This window comes from Bos indicus x Bos taurus, chromosome 25, assembly GCF_003369695.1.
Source record: "Bos indicus x Bos taurus breed Angus x Brahman F1 hybrid chromosome 25, Bos_hybrid_MaternalHap_v2.0, whole genome shotgun sequence".
NCBI lineage: Eukaryota > Metazoa > Chordata > Mammalia > Artiodactyla > Bovidae > Bos > Bos indicus x Bos taurus.
Window position 1 is genome coordinate 16724099 of NC_040100.1, and position 25112 is coordinate 16749210.

At 55.4% G+C, this 25112-nt stretch overlaps 1 protein-coding gene across 2 annotated transcripts in view; it reads right to left on the reverse strand.

Moving 5' to 3' along the window:
• SBK1 (SH3 domain binding kinase 1) overlaps nt 1–25112 on the reverse strand; it is a 54069-nt gene that overhangs the window by 3864 nt on the left and 25093 nt on the right. Inside the window, exons 1-3 of one of the 2 annotated variants that reach the window (XM_027527207.1) lie at nt 21693–22452; nt 2757–2989; nt 811–1013 (exon numbers count right to left, since the gene is read on the reverse strand). In XM_027527207.1, coding sequence (XP_027383008.1) covers nt 811–1013; nt 2757–2982 — 429 coding nt within the window. In that variant the 5' untranslated portion in view covers nt 2983–2989; nt 21693–22452. Of the gene's footprint in view, nt 1–810; nt 1014–2756; nt 2990–21692; nt 22453–25112 lie in introns of those variants that run through there. The other variant, XM_027527209.1, reaches the window with a different exon arrangement.

Here is a 25112-nt window from a genome sequence, read left to right on the forward strand (position 1 = left end):
CCCGAACTCCTTGCGGGGTCCCTTTCCTGGGCAGATCCGGGGCCAACCGCCCTTCCTTATCCTACTTGGGCATCCTCGGCTCCCTCCCTGGCCCCCACACACCCCTCGAACCTTCCCCAGCTTTTCCCCCAGTACCTGTACGGAGCGCCTGCTTTGGGCCAAGTACTGGGCTAATAAGGACCCTATCCCGCATGGTCTACTGTATACCTAATCTCCCTTAATCGGCGGCTCTGAGAGGCCTTGTCACTTATCCGGTGAGCGGCAGGGCAGTGTTTCATCCTGGCCGACTGCAAAGCCAGGTGCCGGGAATCCCCGGGGGCAGTCTCCCCGTCCCGTGCACCTCCTCTGGGAAGGCTGGTGGTCCTGCCACTTCCCCTCTTGGGTCCCCACCTGTTCCTATGCAGCAGTGGAGGAGGGGGCTGCTGGACTTCATCCCGCCCACCGGCTGGTCCTCATTGCAGTGCGGTGCCTAAGTCACTTCAGTCGTGTCTGACTCTTTGCGAACCTGTGAACTGTAGCAGGCCAGGCTCCTCTGTCCCTGGGATTTTCCAGGCAAGAATACTGGAGTGGGTTGCCATTCCCTTCTCCATCATCTTAATGCCTCATCTGGCTAACTGTGGAGGGTCTGTTTCTCCCACTAGGCCCATAGCAAGACCTTTTGTTCACTGTGTATCCGCAGCCCTCCAAACAATGGCTGATATACAGTAGGCGCCTAATAAATGATTTAAGGGAGGGGCCTGACTCCTCCTCAGCTCTCACACTCAGGGACCCAGAAGAGCCTCTCCCCTCCCTCAGCCACCACCCAGGTACCTGAGGAGGAATAATGTCGAATAGGTCCCCGGCGGGCGCGTACTCCTGGGCGAAGACATAGCAGTCTTCGGTCTCAAACACGACGTCGAAGACCTTGATGATGAAGGGGCTGGAGGAGAGGCTGTTGGTAATGCTCACCTCCCGCAGGAAGTTCTTCAGCTTGGTTTTGCTCTTGTTCACAAACTTCAGCGCCATCTTCGTGCCTAGTGGGGCGACAGTGAGAGCGGTGAGGACCCCTCTCCCTGCGCCCCTGCGCCTCACACAGCCGGGCCTGTCTGCGCAGCCTGTCCGGGCCACAGCGCACAACTCGACGGGAGCCCCAGTGGGCGGACTGTCGTCTCACAGGTAGGAAACTGAGGCCCAGAGAGGGGAAGGCCATGCAGCAAGTCAGGGGTCAGCTGGGTCCTCTCTGCCCCACCTGCAGCCCTCCATGAGGCACGCCACGCCTGCTGCTTCCTCCACCCTCTCATTTTCCTCCTGATACACTGTGTACTTACGTATCGTGTCTGTCTGCCCCCAGTCAGAAGGCCCTCGAGCACAGGAAACTGTCTTTTTTTTAAGATTTTTTTTGTTGTGGACCATTTTTTCAAGTCTTTCATGAATTTGCTTCTGCTGCTTGGCTGTGAGGCATGTACCATCCCAGTTCCCTGACCAGGGATGGAACCGGCACTCCCCTGCACTGGGAGCTGAAGTCCCAACCACTGCCCCACCAGGGAAGTCCCAGGAACCTGTGTCTTGTTTGCTGTTGTATCTCCAGCACTCACAGAAGAGCCTGGTGCCAGCAGGTGCTCCGAAAACGTTTGTTAAGCAGATGAATAAGAAGACACTAGACACACAGAGGTGAGGGCCTGCAAGGCACGTGTCCCCGACTCTGAGCTTGAGCAGCCATCTGTACCCACCTGGGTACAGAGCTGTGTGACACGTGTGTGTTCACAGAGCACTTACACATTGCGGGTCCTGCCTTCTGCACTTCACGGTTACAACTCACTTTTTATAAAGACCCTATCAACTGGGCATTAATACTCCTCTATTTTACAAAGGAGGAAACCTAGGCACAGAGAGGTTAAGTCACTTGCCCCAGGTCACACAGCAAGCAGCAAAGCTCAGGTGACCCCATGTCCAAGGTTCCTCCTTCTGGCCCGGTCCCCTCTGAATGCAGCTGTGGGCAACTATGCAGCCCCCATCCCTGGCTGGCTGATGGGCACTGCAGTGAGCTTACACTGTGGGGAAGGCATCACGTTCAGCGGTTAAACGAGAAGGCCCTGGAGCTGAAGAATGGGGGCTCATCCTAGCTCACACTTTCTGTAGCTGCATGACCTGGGCTGAGTGACTGCATCTTTCTGGGTCTCAGTGTCCTCGGGATCTGAGGAATGGAGCTGCCACGTGGACCTCACAGGGCCCTCTCCCACCTGCTGTTAAGCATGGTGCTCTGTTCGCGAAGACCCCAGTTCAGTTTGGTCCACCCTCCTGGGGGTAGCTATCACATATGTGCTGGTCATCCCCCAAACACCACTGCCAGCCCTGACCTTTCCCCTGATTCCACATGTCCCCAGGCGCATCTCCTTGACTGTCCTGAGGGCACTTTTGTTCAATTGCTCAGTCGTGTCTGACTCTTGGCAATCCCATGGACTGCAGCATGCCAGGCTTCCCTGTGCCTCACTGTCTCCCGGAGTTTGCTCACACTCATGTCCATTGAGTCGGCGAATCCATCCCACCATCTTGCCCTCTTTGGCTGTCCTCAGGGCACTGTGGATGGCCCCAGAGCAGCCCACTCTATCCAGAGATTCCTCCCTTGTCCCCTCCTTCCCGGGCTGCTTCATGACACACTCTCTCCACAGGTAGCAGACTCTCCTTCCCTACTGGCCTCCTGGCCCCCACAGAGAGCCCCCACCAGGTCGCCAGGTCGCGGCTCCTGTCTTACAGCGGGCCGCCCTGCAGACACTCACCCGTGCCCTTGTAGGCCACCAGGTCGACCTTCCCATAGGTGCCCTTGCCCAGCTCCCGGACGAGTTCATAGTGCTTGGTGACATCGCTCGCGGCCACTGTGCGGAGGGTCAGCGCCTGCATGTCTTCGGTGAGGAGGGGCACACCAGCACCCAGCCCGGGGGCGGTCCCTGGCCCGCAGCAGGGCAGGGAGTGGGGCGGCTCGGGCTCTGGGCAGCCCACGCTCATCTTCTCCCTGGTGTGGGGGTGGGGAGAGGGATGGAGTGTGACATCAGACCCCTCCACTCCCCACCTCCTCCCCGTCCAGGGCCCAGGATCTCTGGGACTGGGCCCGATGCCAGGCCTAAAATGACCACCAGGGGGCGACAAGCATCTTTGCTGCGAATGGTTGGTTGTTTAGTTGCTAAGGCGTGTCCAAACTCTTTGAGACCCCACAGACTTGTAGCCCACCAGGCTTCTCTGTCCATGGGATTCTCCAGGCAAGAATACTGGAGGGGGTTGCCATGGCCTCTGCCAGGGGATCTTCCTGACCCAGGGTTCAAACCTGCGTCTCTTACGTCTCCAGCATTGGTAGGTGGATTCTTTACCACGGAGTCAGCTGGTTCAGTGGTAAAGAAGAATCATCTGGGAAGCCCCCCATCTTTTCCCTGAAGCTTCAGGGTCAGGCCTGAGCCAGCGTTCCCCAGAGACATGGCCATTGTCCCACCGCTCCCTCCTTGGGTGTCTCATGCTATCATCCAGACACAGTGTCAGGCAAGGCACATGTGTTTGTCACACACAGACACGCCACATACTGAGTTCACATGGGTGCTCCCAGTCACAAGTATTGATCAGCACCTGCTGTTTGCCAGGTACTGTTTGGAGCCCTGGGGACACAGCCCTGAACACACAGGACTTATGTTCAAGGTGGGGAAATGGACAATACACAGTGAGCCCACAAATTATATATTGTGATAAAAGGTGACACTGGCTATAGAGAAAATAAGGCTGGGGAGGGGCAGGTGGGATGTGAGGGGAGGTTGTTCAGTCGCTTGGGCTCTTTGCGACCCCACGGACTGCAGCACGCCAGGCTCCGCTGTCCGTGGGGTTTCGCAGGCAAGAATACTGGACTGGGTAGCCATTTCCTTCTCCAGGGGATCTTCCCGACCCAGGGATGGAACCCAGGTGTCCTGTATTGCCGGCAGATTCTTCACTGACTGAGCCACCAGGGAAGCCATAACAGGGGGCAGGAGTCTCAGACGAAACCCTGGCAGGGCGGCACAGGCTGGCCACATCCCCACACGGCCTTAAAATCCATTCCCCGACCTCAGACGACCACACACAGCCCAGCTCAAGTACACAGCTGCAGCTGTAGCTCCCGGGTCCCCGCCCAGGCTCCCCGGATACAAGGACAGAATGCCTGTTCTACCACGACCCATCCTCCACATTCACTGCTGGTCCCCTTCCGTGTTCACATGGGCTGGGGGAGGGGGCTTCCTGGACACACCTACCCCTCCGGGGGTACTGAGTTTGCCTCCCAATGGTGCTGGGGGCGCAGAGAGCTGCAGTGGGGAGCGTTCGGGGATGGGTGACAGCAAAGGCTTATCTGGGGTTTGCATTTCTCATCCGTCTATTGGGGGGAGGCTTAGACCAGGGAGCCGAGCATCTGGGATCAAGTGTCCGCGTGTCCATGTCTGCCTGTGCACCAGTGAAGGAGGCGGCCGATGAACCCCCTCTGGGCTGAGCCTCAGCAGCCATCCCTGGGTGCAGCTCCTCCGCCCTCACTCCCTTCTCCCTCCTGTCACAGGTGGACCACCAGCGCTCTCAGCCCCCACCCCTGCCCTCGCGGTTCAGAGTGAAGGCACAGACTTGGAGCCAGGCTGCCCAGTTGGAAGCCGGGCTCGATGACTTGCTAGCTGGATGTCCTTGTGCAAGTTCCTTCCTGTCTTTGTGCCTCGGTTTCCCCATCTTACAAAAAGAATACAATAGTATATTTTCCCTGAGGGTTACAGGACATGAAGTGGTTGGCCCCTGGTGCACAGTAAGTGACCCCCAAGAGGCAGGTGTGGTTGGGTTCTCATTCCGATGATGCTCGCCCACTCAGCTGGGCTGGAGGCTGGGAGCTGGGGTGAGCCCAGCCCGGGAGCCTGGTGTCTCTACCCTGGCCCGGCCGCTCCCCTTCCAGGCCCAAACCCTCTTCTCCTCTGCTTTCCCCTTCCCCCTCGGCACGACCCAGCCTCCCACTTCACGCAGAGAAGAGGAACATCAGGAGGGAACTTCCTGCCTCCCACCCAGCCCCAAACGGAGCTCCATCTGCACGTCCTCCTGGCTGGCTGCGGGGCGGGGGACGGTGGGGGGGACAGGGAGGGCGGTGCAGGGAGCCATTCTCCCCTCCTCTGGCTCCCGCCCCCAGCTTCTTCCTCGGTATCTCTGCTCCCCCACAGAGGCCCCTCCCCTCCATTCATGAAGTCCCATACGGTGCCCCCTCCCCTCGGAGCGTCTCCAGCGAGAACCTAGGACCCCCAGCCCTGCTTCCTCCACCAGCGACAGTGTGTTGAGCCCAGCCCTGCCTGGCATGGCCACCGAGTCTATGCAGTGCCTGCTCAGGGCAGGACAGCACTGGGCATCTCCCCGCTGCAGGGCTAAAGTAGGGTGACATATCCCCATGACAGTCTCCGGGCTAGAAGGGTCAGCTCTCCGGATCCCCGTCACATGTCCGCCCACTGTCTGGGTGGAGAGGACTCCAAGAGGGAACAGCCAGGTCATGGGCTCTAACGAAGCCTGGGGAAGGGGGAGGTCAGGCTGTTCCTGTGGAGTGAGTGGGGCTCCCCCCTGCCCCACTGGGTGCTGATGAGTACACATCCTCTTCACCTGGGGCTCTTCCCCCCTGCCCATCAAGAGACCCTGGGCTGCTCTGCTGACCTACTTCTCCTGATATTTGTGTGGACTCCCCAAGGGCTGCCTTGTGTGTGCAGGCACCTGTGTGCACACATGTGGAAATGCTCCCACTTCGGGCTTTGGTCGTGTCAGGTCCCTTTGGGGCTGTTTTCTGCATCCTCTGGGAGCTTGACTGGCAGCTGCAAGTTGCTAGAAGCCCTTCTTCCCTCCCCCAGGGACTGTGGGGTGCCTGCTTCTCTCTGCCGCTTTGGCCTCAAGAGTTGCCCTGGGCAGGGTCTGCGGGCTGGGTGGGGGGCACACCGGCTTCCTCATCCCCAGGCTCTGACCACTGACCAGCAATGCTGCTCATCAGCTTGAATTTGCCTCTCCAGCGCCCTCCACCATTCCTGCTAGCCTGCCCTCCCCTTATCTCATCCTCAGGTCCCACTCCTCCAGGAAGCCTTCCCTGCTGCCCCAGGTGTCAATTCCTGTCTCTGAGGGGCCCCAGGGTTCAGGCAGGGTCTCTCTGCCTCTCTCTTCCAGCCCCTGTTGAATATCTTGGGTGGTCTCAGCTTTATCCTGTCCGTCCCCATCAACAGGCCAAGACTACCCTGGGGGCTAGTGCTACATCAAATCCAACTCTCCACGGTCCCTTCCCTTGGTTCTGAGGGTCCAGGTTGTGGGACCTCCATCTCTTCCCTGCACTCACTTCTTCAACCCCCCTCTTCCTCCAGGCCCGTTCTCCGCAAGGTGTCAGCAGGAGACAAGGGACTGACCCGCACCCGTCCCTGATTGACGCTGCCGCGCCATCCCCCAGGTACGCTGCCTCTGACCCAGTTACTACGCACATGACTTCAGAGGCGCAGTGGGGAAGCGATGGAAACAGCACGGGCCTTGGGGCTCAGCAGGTTTGGCCTTGATCCTAAGGTGTGCCACTTTTTACCTGGGTGACCTTGAGTAAGTCACAACCCCTCTCTGGGTCTCAGCTTCCTCATCCGTAAGATGAAGAAAATAACAGTTGTAACAGGGGTGACGGCAGACACTTAAATGTACTCACTGCATGTCAAGCCCTGTTTGGAGGCTGACCTCATCTCTCGTTTTCACAATTCCAGGCGTGCATGCATGCTGAGTCCCTCCAGTTGTGTCTGACTCTTTGCGACCCTGTGGACTGTAGCCTGCCAGGCTCCTTTGCCCGTGGGATTTTCCAGGCAAGAATACTGGAATGGGTTGCTATTTCCTCTTCCAGGGGATCTTCTTGACACAGGGACTGAACCTGTGTCTCTTACGTCTCCTGCATTGGCAGGGGGGTTCCTTACCACTAGCATCAGCTGGGAAGCCCACAGTTCCATGAGGTAGCTGGTATTACCATTAGTATTGTTACTACTACTATTATTATTTTTGGCTGCACTGCACAGCTTGTGGGATCTTAGTTCCTTGACCAGGGATTGAACCCATGCATCCTGCAGTGGAAGCATGACGTTTTAGTCTCTGGACCACCAGGGAAATCTTCAAGGGAGGGATTATTAGTATCCCCATTTTAGGGGTGATGAGCACGAGGCACAGAGACTGTAGAACTCGCCCAATGTCATCTCGCTGGTGCTGGCACTGGCTCCAAAGTTGGTGCTTTTAACCACCTCTATTTTTTTTCCCAAGACGGAATGTGAGAACATCACCTGCAGATCCCTCAGTATCCGAGCGGGCAAATGGAGGCCCAGAAGGGGGCAGAGCCTCAGCCAGGGATGCACATGCTCTCCTGGAGCTCCTGTGGCGAGTTGACTGAGGGCCAGGCGCTGGTCCAGGTATTAACTAACTTAGTTCTCACAACAGTCCCCGTGGCAGGTGTGCGTGCACGCTCAGTCGTGTCCAACTCCTTGCGACCCCTTGGACTGTAGCCCTCCAGGCTCCTCTGTCCATGGGGTTTCCCAGGCAAGAATACTGGAGTGGGTTACCGTTCCCTTCTCCAGGGGATCTTCCCGACTCAGGGGTTTGAACCATGCATCTCCCGCATTGGCAGGCGGGTTCTTTACCTCTGAGCCACCTGGGAAGCCAAGGTATACCAGCTCCTTTTTTCAGGTGGAGACTTGAGCCCAAAGAATGAAGTCAGACCCTTCAGCCTCGCTGGGTGGTTGAGGGCACAGATGTCTGGTATCATGGGGAACTTGACCTTAAGGTATTTCGCCTACAGCATCGTCCCTTCCTCCCCTTGGAGGAGCAGCTGAGAAGTTGGTGGCTGTGAACTTCCCAGCACCAGGCATGGAGGCCCTGGCTGGCCTCCGCTCACCCTGTGCAGTTGGTACTGCATCTGTGCACACGCGAGGGCTGTGCTGCCCTTGGGGACCCCATGTGACCTGCACCTCCAGTGTGTCCTCGCTGACCCCAAGGGAGGCCCTCAATTCCCCGTCTGTGGTGAAGGCAAGAGGGCCTCGCCCAGTCTTCATGGCAGCGGTTGTGACCCTGACCACAAAGGCTCCGGCCCCGTGGGCTGGGTCTTCCGCCACAGGCTGGGAGGGCCACGGTGGTGGGGGAGAGTTTCCTAAGCAAGACCGAACCACCTACCACTTCCTGTTGGCAGGTGGCTCGAGCTGGGTCCCACCTTTGTGAAAACAACAGTAAATGTGTAACCCAAGTCAGGTCTACATTGGGATCCCCTTCCCTACCACGCACACACGCACGCACGCACACACACACACTCACTGAGTCCTCATAAGTGCCCTCAGAAGGGGGCAAGATGCCTCCTATTTTTAAAAATCTGCTTAACTGAGGTGTAACTCGTATATCTAGGCTTCCTGGTGGCTCAGCAGTAAATAATCCACCTGCCAATGCGGGAGTCACGGGTTTGATCCCTGGGTTGGGAAGATCCCCCGGAGAAGGAAATGGCAACCCATACCAGGATCCTTGCTTGGGGAATCCCACGGACAGAGAAGCGTGGTAGGCTATAGTCCATGGGGTCGCAGAGAGTCAGACGTGACTTAGTGACTGAACAATGACAACAATCGGCATATCACAAAACTCCCCCGTAGCAAGTGTACAATCCAGTGATTTAGGGAAATGTACAGAGCTGTGCAACTGCTGCCTCCATCAAGTGATCCACCTCACGGACGAAGAGTAGAGGCCCAAGAGGTTGATGACTTATTGTGGTTATGACAAAGATGGCCAACCGCCTGTCAGAGCTTTGTGTTCCCTCTTCTGTGACACACAGCTGTTCTGCAGGGTGGTGGTCAACAGGGAACTACATCCCTCCCCTCCCTTGCATCCAGGTGTGGACACCTGTGGCGGGTTTTCCCCAGTGGCATGTGAACAGAAACGAGGTGTCAGTTCTAGGCTGGGGCTTTTAAGAGTGGTTAAGGTGTCTCTCTTCTTCTGTGGCTTGATGCAGAGGACCCTAAGACTCTAAAAGATGGTGGTGGAACTAAAGATGGGAGGAACCTGGGTCCCCAGGTGTCAGAGGCCTGCTGCTGACCAGTCTTACCCACTCTGGTATTTTGTGAGCTGGAAGTAAAATGCTGTCCTGTTAGGTTGCTGATGTATGTGAGATTTAGTTGTTAGAGCAGCCGACATCACCCTGATTCAAGGGTTATGCTGCAGGTAAGCAAAAGAGCTGAGATTTGAACCTCAGTGTTTGGACTCCTGGGATGTGGCCAGAGAAGGGAACCTGGATGGTGGTAACACTGGCAACCGAGTGACAAGAATTCAGTTACTGAGTTAGGTGGAGGGTGACCAGTCTGTGAAGGTAAGGGAATCTGCTCTTCTCCTGTCTTGTGGGAGAATAATCACCCCGGCAAATATTTACCGAGTGTTGACTGTATGCCAGCTGGTATGCAAACAGTGGATTAAATCATTTAATCCCAACAAGTCTGGGAGGTGGGCACTACTATTCTTCTCCCCATTTTACAGAAAGGGATACTGAGGCACAGATGGGTTGAGTAACTTGTCCCAGAGCTAATAAACAGCAGAGTGGGATTTGAACTTAGGCTATGAGGTTTTAGATCGCATGCTTTCATGCGCTGTGTCCTGCGAGGCTCCTGTAGGCAGACAGCAACTCAAAAACGAGACAATTCTCACAGTCTCACAGTCTCACAGCAGGGAGGAAGTGCGTTCTTCGTCGCTGGGAGCAGAGAAGCAGATACTGGAAGCCCATCTGTTTGGGGGAATCGGTGGGGGGTGAGATTGGACCGAGTCAGCCAGCCCTCTCTTACTGTCACTCTGGGATTCTAAGATTCTCAGTCCCCATGCCGGGGCCCCTTCCCTCAGGTCTCTGGACCCATGCTCTGCCCTTTGCACAGGCAAACCCCAAGGGTGTCCTTACAAAGCCCTGGCCTGGAAGGATGCCATCAAACAGTGATTGTGCCTTGGGGGAGGGGTCCCCTCTTTGCATCTGCAGTATCATTAAAAGTTCCCAAGAAAAAGCAGCCACAATGTGGAATTTCAGATAATGAATAGGGATGGAAGCTGGCCTCTCTCACTTGCTTCACTTTGCTTCTGTGTCAAATGAGAGGCTGGGCTTCCCTGGTGGCTCAGTGGTAAAGAACCTGCCTGCCGATGCAGGTGACACGGGTTTGATCCCTGGGTCGGGAAGGCCCCTGGAGAAGGAAATGGCAACCCACTCCAGTATTCTTGCCTGGAAGACCCCATAGAAAGAGGAGTCTGGCAGGCTACAGCCCAGGCTTAGTGTCTAAACAACAATAACACAAGCGAGAGGTTGTCACTTCCTTCCTTCAGCCTGTGTGGCTGAGCCAGCTCTCTGCATCCCACATTCTCCCCTAGCCTGTCTCCAGGTATCTCCCCTCTAGTCCTCCACACCTGTGGGGTCAGATAAATTGTCTCAAGGCCAGAGTTGACCTGATCCTTGCCTTGTTCGCATTTTTGGTGGTTTCTTGTATTGGCCTATAGTGTTGCCTCCTGTTCAGCATCACTTTCCCTTTCTGTGGGGAATGGTTCCCTCCTTCAGTCCACTGGTTCAGTAGGGCTGTCCCCACCCTGACTCTCAGCGCAGACCTGATCCAGGGCCAGTCAACCAGGGGATGCATCCCATCTGCGAGGTCACTCTGGCTGGTTCTAAGATGAACATGTGATCCAAGGTGACCCACTGAGATCTCACTTTAGGACTCTTGCTTAAGTTATAAGAAAAGAGATACCTCTGACCCCTGGCCTACAAAGCTGGAGAACACAGGCCTGGAGCTGCTGGGCTTGGCCAGCATGAGGGTAGCCCGAGAAAGAAGCAACAAAGAGATAAGCAGCGCTGAAAGATGGAGAGGTTTCTGATGACTCTGAGCATCTGGCTCCAGATATGCCTAAAGTCAGTCATACTCCTGAAAGTTTGTTTCCTGAATCAATACATTTCCTTTTGGCTTAAGCCAATTTGAGTTGAATTTATGTAGCTCACAGCCTAAAGCCTCCAGACAAGCATATCTATTCAAGCCCAGGCACTGTGCTGGGTACTGGCACTGGGTGTGCAGATTAGATAGAGGGTATCAGCCTACAAATCAAGGAGGCAAACCAAAGAAGGACTCAGATAATCATGAGGCCAGGAAGGCCATGATCAGTGCTCTGCCATTTCTAAGAAGGACACTGGCAGTGGGGATCAGGGTGCCTTCCTGGAGGAGGTGACACCCGAATGGGCCTTGAAGAGGATTGACAATCTAGCAAGAAACCCAAGAGCTCCTTGAAAGCAAGCCCCATGCCTTAATCATCTTGCTATTCCTAGCTCTTAGCCAGGGTGTGACAAATGCCGGGTGAATAATTCTTTACGTGTTTGGGAAGCTGTAACTTTTTATATCTTGGCTTTCCTGAATGTGACCCTGCAGGCACATAGCTATTTTCCCAAGGGTCTGCATGAGATATCATTAGCCCCGTTTTACAGGTGCAGAGACTGATGGCCAGAAGGGAACAACAATTTGCTCAAAAATCACAGAGAGTCAGTGGCAGGGCTGGACTAGAAGCCAGGGCGTCTGCAGGACAAGGTGTATCTCCCTGTAACAGCTCCCAGCCCCAAACACAGCAGAGATCGTAGTGGCGGTGAGTGACAGTGGTCACTGCGAACAGAGAGGCTGGGGTGTATTCATGATCAGAATGCTGAATACAATGGACAGGAAGTTGACAGCAACAACTAACACTTAAGGAACCCCTGTCGTGTGCCAAGTCCCTCATGTAAATGAACTCATCTAATCTACTATTCACTCCAGTTTACAGACAAGGAAACTGAGGGATAGAGCAAGTCATGTCACTTGATCAAGACCATCCATCCTGTAAGTGGCGGGGCCAGGATTCCAATCTAGGCATTATCACTGCAGTGTCCAGATGCTTCTCCACTATGCATTACAGTCTCTAAAATGATACATTAATAGTCAAAAGGACTATTTATATTCTCAATTGCCAATGCTTTACATTGCTGCTGCCATGCAATCTTCACAGCAACCCCATTTTACAAATAAGGATCCTGAGGCTCACAGGGGTTAAGCAATTTGCCCAAGGTCACCTAGCTGGTAAGAGGCAGAGCTGGGAATTGAACCTTGAATGCTTCCTGCTCTGTCTCCCTTTTCCTATCTTTGGTCTCTGGTTTGCAGCCCAGACCTCCCTCCAGCTCCATTAGCTTCAGCACCACAGGTGTGGACAGCACCCAGGCTGGCTGGCATTAAATGCAAGGCTAGGGGAGGTCCAAGGAGGCTGGACTGCAGGACAGAGGAACTGCTGACAGACCAAGGCTCCCAGGGCATGAAAAGGTATGTCTGGATTTAGGTTGTTGTTCAGTTGCTAAGTCATGTCCAATCTAATGCGACCCCATTGACTGTAGCCTGCCAGGCTCCTCTGTCCACAAGATTTCCTAGGCAAGAATATTGAAGTGGGTAGCTATTTCCTTCTCCAGGGGATCTCCCTGACCCAGGGATCAAACCCACATCTCCTGCATTGCAGGTGGATTTTTTTACCATTTATTCACCTGGGAAGCCCATGGATATAGACACTGCCGTTTATTTAACCAACTGATAGATGCTGACTGTGTACATTCAACCTTTTGCTGCCACGAACAATGAGCAGCCTTGTACATAAGTCCTGTGGCAGTGTGCAGGTGTGTCTGTAGGATCGAAGTGGGTTGCCAGGTTAAAGGATGAGTGCATCCGGGATTTCTATACAGAGCCTGAAGTCCCTCAGGGGGCTGTGCCACTGGCCCACCCCGGTCATCAGGAGAGGGCTGTGGGACACAGCAGCTGCCACCAGCTTCCTGGCTGTCTCTGGGCCGCCACATCACTTTGTTTAGTACATTATTTTGAAGTGAGGGGGGAAACAGGAATGAGTTTCTTATTTGCTTGTATTTGCATAAAGTAACTCTGGATGCAACCAGACACCAATGAAGGTGTCTTCATTGACCATCCTCAGCACTCACTCCCACTGTTCTGAGCCATCATCAGGGCTCAGCTGCTGCTCCCTACCCCCCTCAACCTCTCCTTGACACAGCAGCCAGGAAGCCCATCAAACCCCAATCAGACCACACTACTCCCCAGCTCATCACCCTCCAGGGGCTCCTATCTCAGTCCAAGTCCTTACAACAGCCCTTGATTTACCCCTCTGACCTGTCTCATCCCTCCTGCTGCTCCAGACACACTGGTCTCCCTGCTGTTCCCTGAACACGCCAGCTCCCCACCCGGGAGCTGTTCCCTTTGCCCCCAGACATCCACATGGCTCATTTCCTCCAAGTTCTGTTCCAACAGCACCTTCTCAACTAGTGCTATCCAACCACACTCCCCTTTTCCTGTTTTACTTTCTCCCCCAGCAGAGTATAGCCCTGTCTAACATAACGTCTATTGTGGATGTCTCTCTTCCCCACGAGAATGTAAGCATCAGGAGGGCAGGGACTCTGTCAGGCTGGTCTCGTTCACTGCTGTATCCCCAGCTAGCACAGTGCTTGGCACATAGTAGAAAACTTAATAAATATTGGTGAATGAATGAATGAATGTCTGGGGAAAGAAGTGGGAACTGAATGACCAGGGGCAGGGTGAGAATTAAATTTTCACTGGGTACAGTCCTGTTGGATCTAGGGGGATATAAGGAAGCAGGCATGGTTAGGGGGGCAGACAATCCCAAAGGAGAGTGTGAGGGGAGATGGTGCCCACTCATCCAGGCTCAGCACTCTGGGGTGGGTGTCCCCAGAGAGGGGCCTGGGGGGAAGAGTGGCCCAGCTTGGTTGCCCTGAATCACCACATGGAGCTGGCCCAGGCTCAGGAAGCGGGGGGAGCTGGGAACCCCCCTGACACTCACCCCCGAGGGGAGCCCTCCCCCCTCCACCCCCACAGCCAGTGCCCCAGTCTGGTTCTCTGCCACTTAACACCTTCTCAGAAGGGTATCCCTGACCCTCCTGGTTTTTACCCCAGGGCAGAAATCAGTTCACACGTGGGCTCTCCCATCCACTGCAAGTGAGTGGGGTGGGGGGCGGTCCAGAGCTGGGTCCTCTCACCCCAAAAAGAGAAGTGTGAATTGCCTGGGAAAGCTCCAGCCTTTGCTGCTCATGCCCAGGGAACCTTGTGCAGCCCCGCCCCCAGACCCTGCTCTGCACAAGTTTCCAATCTATGAAATGAGCTATTTCATGTTCCTTCATGGGTCACCAAAGTCTCAGTTCTCTTTACCCTGAAAAATGTCCCCAGCCACCACCTATACACTTCTGCATACAATGTCAGGGCCCCGAGAAGCCCGTAAGAGAGGCCAGGGAAGTCCTCTCCCTCTCCTTGGTCCTTTGACACAAATAGACTCCACCAAACATTCTGTTCCAGCTCAAGAGGAACAGGATAATATTCTCAGATCTTTTCATCTTCCCCTCATGGTGCATATTCTGGCTGTATCCCCTGCCTAAGCCTAACTAAGCCTCAGTTTGTCCATCAGTAAAATGGAATGAGAACGCCCATTTAACATGATGGGCTTCTGTGAGAATTAAAGGGGCACTTCCTACAGTGCTTGGCACAGAGCAGATGCTTGGTAAGAATTTGCTGCACAGAGGGGACTGAGACCTTGGTTCCATCCTGGACCCTGAAGACGCTGTACCATCTTGAGTGTCTTGGTTTTCTAGGCTGGACATGGGGGCCATGCTGGCTCTACTAAATCTCACCCCCCAGACCTGCCTGAGCCAGGAGGGACCTTGGAGATCACGTAGCCCATCCCCACATTTCCCAGGTGAGGAGACTGACAGGGAGAGCCGAGACTGACCCGAGATCAAGCAGCAGGAGCTGCCAACAACCTGCTTCCCGCTGCCCTCCCCACCAGGGGCGGCCTGGGGTTCCCTGTGCTGCCAGGTTCTGCTTCTGGCTCCAGCCTCTGCCTCAGCCTCCCGCCCAGCTGGCGCGGTCTGCCCCTTCCCCAGGGCACAGCCTTGGTGGTTATTAATAGTCTGTGCTACGCCTGCCTGCAGCTGGTGCCCAGAGCTGGGATAGGCACTCTAGCCAGGCCCTGAGGGGAGGTGGGAGCCCTGGGCCTCCTTGTTCCCAACCTACCTGTGGCAGCCCCCATGGGTGCGGGAGGAGGCATGAGCCTTGTTGCTGGGTGACACGGGCAGCCTGGCCCTCAGGGTCCTTGGCTGATCGGCCACCAGTGGAAGGGGGTGGTCGCTGGGTGGGTGAGCAAGAGGCTCCCTGAAGAGCTGAGCCCTTCCCCCGCCCTCTCTGTGCCCCCCTGCCCTGACCCCTATCGAGGGATGGAAGGGGAGATGCAGCCTAGCTTGGGAACCTGGAGCCCAGATTCGGTCCCCCCTGGGTGGAACCAGGTCACCACCACACCCTGCCATGAAGTCACTTGGGTAAGTCACTTGCTTTCTCTGAGCTTCCATTTCCTTGTCAGGAAATAGGGTTAATAGTGGTCTGGGTTAAAGTGTTATTAATAATAGCTGACATTTATGAACCACCTAAAGTACTTTAGACATATTGACTCATTCATACTTCACAACCATTTTAGGAGAAGCTGCTCCTGCTGTTCCCATTATATCCCTCACTGCGCAGGAGACTTGAGACTCAGAGAAGGGGCAACTAAGTGACGTGTCCAGTGGCACGCAGTTAGGGCATGGCTTACAGAGCTCTGCCTGGCTCCAGAACATTCAATAGATGTTTGCTGAGCACCTACTATGTGCTTGGAGCTGGAATACATTCATGAACCAAACGAACAGCCCTGTCTTCAAGGACCTTACATTCTCATTTGGGGACAGACAATGATAAAGGTTAAGTAAGAGACGGAAGTCAGATAGTGCAATGTTCTAAATGAAAAAACAAAGCAGGGAGAGGCAAGGAAATGCTGGGGGTGGGGAATGGAACTGTAGAAGGACAGGGGACGAGGGGGTCAGGAAAGGCCCTACTGAGAAGGTTGTAAGCACGTGGAGAACTGTGGGCCTGGGAGTCTTTTTTCTTTCTAATATTTATTTATTTGGCTGCACTGGGTCTTAGCTGTAGCACATAGGGTCTTTAGCTGCAGCCTGCAGGATCTAGTTCCCTGACCAGGGATCGAACCCGGGCCCCCTGCACTGGAAGCTTGGAATCTTAGCCACTGGACACCCAGGCAAGTCCTGTGGAGACTGTGGATCTTGTAGGGGAAGAGTCCTCCTGGCAGAGGCACGTGCTGTGCTTGGTGTGTTCAGGGAACCGTGAGGAGGCCGGCAGGGCTTGAAGCAGGCGGCAAGGGACAAGGGCCAGGGGGGAGGGTAGATAGAGGTAAGGGGTGGGGGACAGTGGACAGGGCCTCAGAGGCCGCAGTGAGGACCTGCCTTTCACTCCGAGTAAGATGCATGCCAGTCTCTGGACCGGAGCAAAACTTTCCTGAAGCCAGACCATGCGCCAGGCTCCAAGAGGCCAAGAGACAGCAGGAACCTGACCCGACTACACTCAGAGACCCCTTCAGGCCAGCAGCATCCCACCACTGTCCTTGGAGGGGCCGAGAGAGGAAGGAGTGGGGAGCCTTTCAGACCTCCTTCGAAGATTCCTCGGTGCTGCAGCTCTCAGCAGCTGTGGCCCCAAGTGAGGTGTGAGGGCAGTGTGTCCAGGAGCACGGCCAGAGCCAAGTTAGCTTCTGCTGGTTCCTTCTGTCTGGCCATGCCCTGTGCGCTGTGTGTGAATGATGGAAGGATGGATAGAATCCTCTCCGAATCCTAGATATGGACGCTTGAGTACAGATCTTTACCCCAACCCCCCCTTTTTTTTCACCTGTAAAATGGGGCTAACATTCCCTTTCTGCTCAGGGCTTCAGGGGGCTGATATTAACAGCAAAGCATAGAGGGTACTTGGTGCCATTCACAGCGCTTTACACACCTTCATCACTGAATCTTCACTATGACGCTACAAGTCAGGGACTAGTCTCGTCCCCTTTTTTTGTAGCTGAGGGATCTGAGGCACAGAGAGGCTAAGCACCTTGCCCAGGGTCACACAGCGGGTCGAGAAGTTGTGCTTTTGGCCACTAACCCCTGTTAACTGCGGGTCCCACTGCACTTCCTGGAGACACGTAGGATCTGGGCTGGCAGGTACCTGAGCTCTCAGGGTGGGATGATCTGATCTGCCTTAGGACTGTGGGCCCCCAATTCGAGAGAAAAAGACGCCTTCTTGCTATGTTGCGGGCCCATCAGATGAGGAGCTATCCTGAGGTGGGGATCAGTACAGCCTCTACAGGGCCTCACCAGGAGGAGGCTCTATCCTGTCCACTATCCAGTCCCCATCCCTGCCCCTCAGGGTCATCAAAACACGCAGAGGCAGCTGGAACATTCTCTGCCTCTCCCAGGACTGGCTAAGGCCACAAGGAAGGGAGTCACAGTGGCTGGACCCACTCATCGCAGACCCTGCAGCTGGTGGCAGAAGTCATAAGCAAACACTTAAGTAGCAGACACCACTAAAAGTGCTCCCCACACTAGGAAGGAGCTGGTACTATTCCCATTCTTCATCAGAAGAAACTGAGGATGGAGGAAACTGCCTCATCCAAGGTCACACAGCCGGAGAGGGGTGGAGGCAGGTCTGATGTTAGTTTCACATGAACCTTTGGGAGTTCACCGGGCTGGGCTCAAATCCCCACACTGGGTTAATGAGGTGCTGCTTCTCCCTTCTATGGGAGAGGGGATGTCCAGAGACCGGCGTGGGACACTTGACACTAAAAAATGCTTCCCTGAACCCTGATATTACATGGCTCCCCGAATGGGGGCCGAGCTGGGAGTCTAGACCTGTCCCCTCTCAGGCTGTGGCCAAGCTGTATGGTGGGGGGAGGGGAGGATAGGGAGAAGAAGGACAGGAGAGGAGAGGTGCTCTTAGGGCCCCACCAGGCTTTATGCCACAGCTTTCTGAGACCGGAAGGGGGACTAAGGAAGTCGGGGAGGGAGGGGGAAGCCTGGAGCAGAACACATCTGTTGGAGATGCTGGTCTGGCTCTGGCCAGAGGCCCATCTGCCTGGACAGGAAGTCTGGGGACACAAGCCTGCCAAGTACCTCACCTGGAAAGTGGCTCTGGTCAGGAAGAGGACCTCAGATACAGCTAACATAGATCCCACCCCTCACACTTGACTCTCACCCTACCTCTACCCGTAGCAGGGGCATGTCATTAAGCACCACACAGAACTGCTCAAACACCCACCTCCCCTTTCCTGAGGTGAGTACCAAAAGCCCTCTGGCTTCCCCAATAGGAAAATCAAGAATAGTTTCTGAGCACGACTGGCTCCTATTGGAAAGAGCATTGGCAAGTGGATGAGTAACCCTTGGCGGTAATGCCACCTGGCAGATCCTGTCCAAGGCCCTTTTCATGCTTTAGCTCACTTAATCCCCCTGCTGACCCTGAGGTAGGTAGTATCCTTGTTTTCCACATAAGTAAAATGAAGCTCAGAGAGGTTAAGTGACTTGCCTGAGGACACACAGCGGCGATTCAAACCCCAGAAGTCCAGAGCTCAACTACAGAGCTCCGCTGATTCCTTTGGCCTCAGGATGCTGTTGACCTTCATCCAGGAAGATGGCACACCCTGTGCAGCTACTTAGTATCACCCCTTGGTTTCCTCAATGTTTAGGGTAGGTTAATATTTTTGCATGACTTTGGCATGATGCCCCCCCCGCCCCCCGCCCGACCTCTCCTGCCTGACCAAAACTTAGAGCACTTTGGATTCAGTCCTAGAGTGTTAGAACAAGGAGGAAGATTACAGCTGACAGAACTTCTAGTCTAATTCCTCCCTGACACATGGGGAAACTGAGGCCCGGAGTGCAGTCCTCCCCCACGAGGCCTCAGCAAGACCTTGGTCTAGAACCTGGGACTTTTGCTCTTGGGGCATGTGGGACAGTTACAACAGGATTTTGCTGGCTGAATCCTTCTAGAAGAGAGGAAGGGGCATAAGATGGGGCCCAGAGTGTAAAGTGAGACCAGGGTGGAGATGCTTCTGGCTAATGGAGGAATTCAGGCTCACTTCATCTCTTGGCCTAAAAGACCTTGGAGAGCTGCTGCTCTGTGGTGGTTCTAACCTGGCCACGCGGGTGGCAGGGAAGACCTGAGTGCACAGATATACAGAGACAAAGGTCACCCGCTGAGCAAACATTTTCTGGCCTCTACGTTAGGCCTGCAAAGCTAGATGCTACAAGAGGGCCCAGCAGGTCATGTAAATGAGTGAACAGGCCAGGTGGGGCCTGGGGCCAGCTAGATGATGACAGCTCATCTAAAGGAGGTCGTCATTCTTCAGCTCTGGTCTCGGCTTGTCACAGCATTTTTCAAGAGGACCCCCAAATCAATATTTGTATGTGACACTGCATGTTTGTTTAACATTGGCAACAAACAGGAGAAAAACACTGTTTGGATCAACAAAATGTGTCGAGAAGTTGTGTTTGACAACATGTGCTGTACAATATGCTGGGCTCTGGGGTAGGCAAAGCCGATGCTGCGGGGAGTTGGGGACAGACCTGGTCCCGTCTCCTGGAGCTCGGAGTCTCGAGGTGGAGATACACTCTCACAGCCACCAACCATCGCCCAGCCCAGCTCTGCTCTCCGTTCTGTGCCAGCCCAGGTCAGAGCAAAAGGGGAGGGTGGAGACAGAGAACTGCCCGTGAGCCATCCTGCAGTGGGGCTTTTCAGGTTGGGGGAACAACACACGGTGGAAGGAAGGAGCTGGGGGACAGAGATGAGCCAGAAGTAGAGGATGGAGAGTGAGGAATGAACGGGAGGTGATGCTTGGGAGGTGGTTTCAGGTCACACTGCAAAGGGCTCTGATGGCGCTCGTTCCAGACTCAACGGGGAGCCATCGCAGGTGAGCCTGGCCGGGAAAGCTTACTCTCTGTCTCCCTCTGGCCTCTTGGTGGTTTTCCCTAGTCACAGTGACTCAAGTCTCCACTCATTTAGCCGCCGACTCCACTCTTTGCCGGTGGGTTGTCTGACAAGGCCCTGGCTCTTGGGAACCCGGTGAGGGAAGAGGAGCTCCTTTAGAGATGGAGAGGGCACACCTGGATACTTCTGCGGGCCCAGGTGTGAGCCACATCCACCCTGCCTGCTGCAGAGTGAGTGCCTTGCTGTCGTTCTCTCTGGGAGATGCCACATGCTTGCCCAAGGTCACCCAGTCTTCAGGGCAATCAGCTCCCCCACAGCCTGAGCTGAGGCGGGGGGCTGTCTCAATTGTCCTTGAATTTGAAGGCGGGGCCGCCAGGGGTCTGACCTGGAGCCCCCAAGCCTCTTCTCCTGCTGGCCACATCCCACCCCTTAAGTCAACACCAGTAGCACGTAGGGGTGGGGCACTTGGTACTGGGAAGCGGGGAGAAGAGGAATCTGCTACCCAGGCTCAGATGCTTCAGGTGTGGGATCAGAACTGACCAGACCCACCTCAACTGGTCCAACCAAGTACGGGCAAATTGAGAACAGCCCAGAGACGTGATGAACAGGAAAGATCAGGAAAGGGGATGAAGTGGGAAAAAGGACCTTGACTCCAGTACCTGGTACCTCACAGACACTAGCTAAAACGTTTGTTGAATGAACCAGTGAACAAAGGAACTCCTGGTGAGGCTACCTGTACCCAGAGTCGTACCTTCTTCAGCATCACTGCTCGCCTGCAGAGGGCTGAGAGAGGAGGCTGGCAGAAACCCCAGTGGCTCCATGTGTTCCCCTGCACGGTCCCGTCCCTTCTCAGGACCTCTGATCCAGAATTCCAGGATAAAACATCCCCCGGGCCTCTCATCCTCCCATGAGCTGCAGGGGCTGGGGTTCAGGACCGCACTGATGGCCGGGCGGGGATACTGCTTTGTACACCACCTGTAAAGCTGAAGCCGGAACCTAGAGTGGTTCCTTGGTTGTCCAGGACACACTGACCCCACCTGAGGTTTGGCCCTGGGTGTCCCGGAGGTCAGGAGGACAAGGGAAAGCCTTGGCTTTGCTGCCCCTGGGGCAAATGGGGACAGAAAGGTGCCCTGACCTGAAATGGCTCCTTGATCCAGACTTCCTCCCCTCCCCAGAAACCAGAGCCTCACTTTAGAAAGGGCTTGTTCCCCCTTCCTTGTCCTGCAGGGAGCACAAAGTATGGCCTGGGTGAAGATCCCCCAAGGTCCCCTGTAGTTTGGGTGGGGGGGGGTGCAATGGGATCATAGAGAAAAGAAGGGAATCCCATTCATTCTCTCAAACACACCCCTTCCTTGACTTTCACAGACAAAGACACACACCCAAAGCCCCAGCCATCACCCTAGGGCCACCCACTGCAGGCCCCCTCACCTGTGGACACCCCAAATCTTCTCTTCCCAGGAGAGGACTTCACTTGAGAACTCAGCCTGGCCTTGGGGGGAGGGGTGTATATCCTCCAAGGACCAAGGGTCCCAACAGCTCCAGGCTCGCGATTTTGGGGGTGGACTCCCCACCCTCTTCTCCCTTCTTCGCGGCCGAAGGGTCTCTGCCACCACTCCCCCGCGGTCTGGGGAGCTGTGCCCGAACCCCAGGGCTAGGGTGGGGGGTGGGGGAAGGGAGAGGAGGAGGGGGCGGCTCCTCCAAGCGAGACACAAAGAGACGTCCTTCAGCCTCGGCTCCATGGCGACGCTGGGGAGGGGGCCGTGCGCACCCCATACTTCCTTCCCCACCTGCAGGGCTAGGGACCTCGGCGGCCACTCACCTGCTGCCCCTCACCTGGGCCCGGCTTACCTGAGCTGGGGCCGCGGGGACGCCGCGGCAGGGGGCCTGGGCGCCGTCTCGGTTTCCGTCGTCAGCCCGGCCCGGGGGGCTCAGGGCGCCACGATCATGGGCCGGGATGAGAAAGGGGCCGCGAGGGGCTCAGTCGCCCCGGTCCTGGAGCTTTCAGTGGGGGTCTCCGAAGCCTCTTGCTGGTGAGGGATAGCTCTTGCTGTCCTCGGGTCCCTAGATTTGGGGTTTCTGTGCGCCGGAATCGGGGGATCTAAGACCCCTGATCTAGGGGCGTTCTGAGCTGGATCTTCGTGTCTTGAGGTGTGGAGTTGTAATGGCCAGGATCTTGAGAAGGGGTCCCCACAATCCCGGACAGGGGGTCACTGCGTTCTAGGTCTTGTGGGGGCCCAGACTGAAGAGGGGGAGTCCGCGGAACCGCAGGGAGGTCGCTGTCTTCTGAATACGGAGGTAGTCTCCGTTTTCCCCGGGTGGGGAGTCGATCTCTGTTGGATCTGGGGGGCCCACTCGCTTTCCTAAAGGTCTCTGGGTCCTGGATGTGGTCGGGGGGATCCCCGCGCTCCCCGGCTGCGGGGGCTTGCTGAGTCCTGGCCACCGGCAGGAGCTGGGAGGAAGCCCCTCAACCGCTGGGGGGCTCCGTCGCCGCCGCTACGAGCAGCCCGGCCCTGCGGTCCCGGACCCCGGCCTGGTCCGGGCTCCGGCTGCGGCTCCGGCTCGCGCTCCGCCCGGTGCTCGGGCCCCGGCCCCGGCGCCCGCCCGGGCAGCGCTCCATCGCGGCATCGCGGCTCCGCCCTCCGGCCTGCGCGCACCTGCCCGCCTAGCCCGCGGCTCCGCCCTCCGGCTCGCGCGCCACCGCCCGCCCCTTTGTCCGCTCCGCTTGGCGCGCGCCCTCGCGCACGCGCACTAACCCCGGCGCGCGCTCGCCCTCCCGCCGCGCCCTCCTGCCGCGCGCCGCGGGGCGCAGATTTTCCCAGCGCGGAGGGAGTGGCGCGCGGCGCCCCCACCCCGCCTTCCGGCCGCGCTGGGTCCTAGCGCCCGTGGGTTGCTGCTCTCTCCTTCATTCCCGTCTTTTCTAGGTCAGAGCCCACAAGGGGGCGAGAATGAGGTTAGAGAGGACTCGGGGGAGTCTGAGAGGGTCACCTGGTCCAGCCTCCAGGCCCCTGCGGGACCAGACTGTCTCAGACTGTCCCAGTCTGTTCTTGTGGGGCGGAGCCTGTGTCTTTTTCAAGGAGGGAAACATCTAAGCTCTGCAATCCGATATAAATTCATCAATCCGTCCATCCATCCATCCATCCATCTGAGCAGGACCTCAGAGAAACTAACTCAGGAAATCCTACTTAGGAAAGAGGTCGTAAACTGGGTCTTTCAGGGTCAAGTCAGCCCAGGTTGCGTTTTCGACCCCTATTGTAAACAGGCAGTAGCCAGTCATGAGATGCAGCTGGGATTCACAGAGTTCACCAGATAGAAGGGAGGGAAGGGGATTCCAGGCAGCAGCATGTGCAAAGGCACTACCCACTGTCTGTTTGGCAACTGGAAATTGATGACCTGGAAGGAAGTGGGGTGGATGAGGATGGAGATGAGATGGGAACAGCTCACCCTCCCAGGCTCTATTTTCCTTTCTTTCTCAGCCTCATCCATGCAGCCTCACCGACACTGTTTCCCCAGGAGAAAACCCCTAACACCCCCTGCACCTTTCCTATCTGTCCACCCAGCATACTCTTTCCAACCACACCTCTCTGTTCTTCTAGAAGCTTGAGTTTGTTTGTTTCTGGCTGTGCCACACAGCTTGTGGGATCTTAGTTCTCTGACCAGGGATTGAACCCTCCTAATCACTAGTCTGCCTGGGAATTCTCCATTTTTAGAAGTTTGAGAGCCATTGATTGCAAACTGACTAGGGTCAGGTGTAACAACATAGGGAATGGTGGAGATGAAGCAAACTGAAGTATCATGGGCCCTGTGTGGACAGATGATTTTTCAGGCAGGGAATCCATATTCTAAAATACAATTTTGGCCACACCACGCAACTTGTGGGATTTTAATTTCCCACCCAGGGATTGAACCCAGGCCCTAAGCAGTGGGAGTGTGGAGTCCTAACCACTAGACCACCAGGGAATTCCTCAATTGTCCAACTTTTAAACGTTTGAGACGAATTCCCCAAATTCAGAAATACTGAATGGGTCAAATGAAACATTGGTGTTTTAGTCGCTAAGTCATGTCTGACTCTTTGCGATCCCGTGGACTATTGCCCACGGGGCTACTCTGTCCGTGGGATTTTCCAGGCAAGAATACTGAGTGGATTGCCATTTCCATCTCCAAGGAATCTTCCCGACCCAGGGATCGAACTCTGGGCTCCTGAATTGGCAGGTGGGTTCTTTACCACTAAGCCACCAAACATTCTTTGGGACCAAATCTGGCCCAGGGCCATCAAACCTCTGCCGGGAAGAATATTGCCTTACTTCCTACCTTGTCTCCCTCCAGCCTCTATCGAAACTTTTAAAAAAGCATCCAAGTCCATGTGATCATCAGCTCTGTAAAGTACAAAGTAGATTGGGTTAGTCTCCAACATAAAATTACCAGTAACTTCCTGTTACCTCTGAAAATACTTTCGAATTGTGATGCTGAAGAAGACGCTTGAGAGTCCCTTGGACTTGGAGGAGGTCAAACCAGTCAACCCTAAAGGAAATCAACCTCGAATAATCTTTGGAAGAACTGATGCTGAAGCTCCAATACCTCGGCAAAGAGACAGTTCATTGGAAAAGACGCTGATGCTGGGAAAGATTAAGGGCAAAAGGAGAAGGGGGCAGCAGAGGACGAGATGATTAGAGAGCGTCACAGACTCAATGGACATGAGTTTGAGCAAACTCTGGGTGATAGTGAAGGACAGGGAAGCCTGGTGTGCTTCAGTCCATGGGGTTACAAAGAGTCAGACACGACTTAGCAATTGTACAGCCACCACCTCCGAAAAAATCTAACCTTATCCTGGCATTCAAAACCCTTAGCCTTTCAGGTCTCCTACTTTTGCCTCTTCTCCATTCGGCCTTGACCTCAGCTGGTGTTCCTAGAACGTCCTAGAACCCCTCTCTTTTTTTTCTGCCTCCTCTGTCTAGAACATTTATCTTCCTTGTACTCCAAACAGCTTTCCTCCAAGCTACCTCCTCCATGGGGACTTCCCTGATGGTCCAGTGGTTAGGACATCGCGCTCCCACTGCAGGGGCACTGATTCGATCCCCAGGCAGGGAACTAAGATGACCCCACATGCTGTGTGGTTGGGGGGCGTGGGGATTGAAGATGTCTCCTCTATGTCTGTCTGCTTTTCCTCTCTCCTCCCTGTCCTGCCAGTGTTTCAGATTTCATCCTAACTGTGTTCTAATCCTTTCCACTTGAGGCCTTATTGCCCAAATGAATGGAGGGGTTTGAGTTACT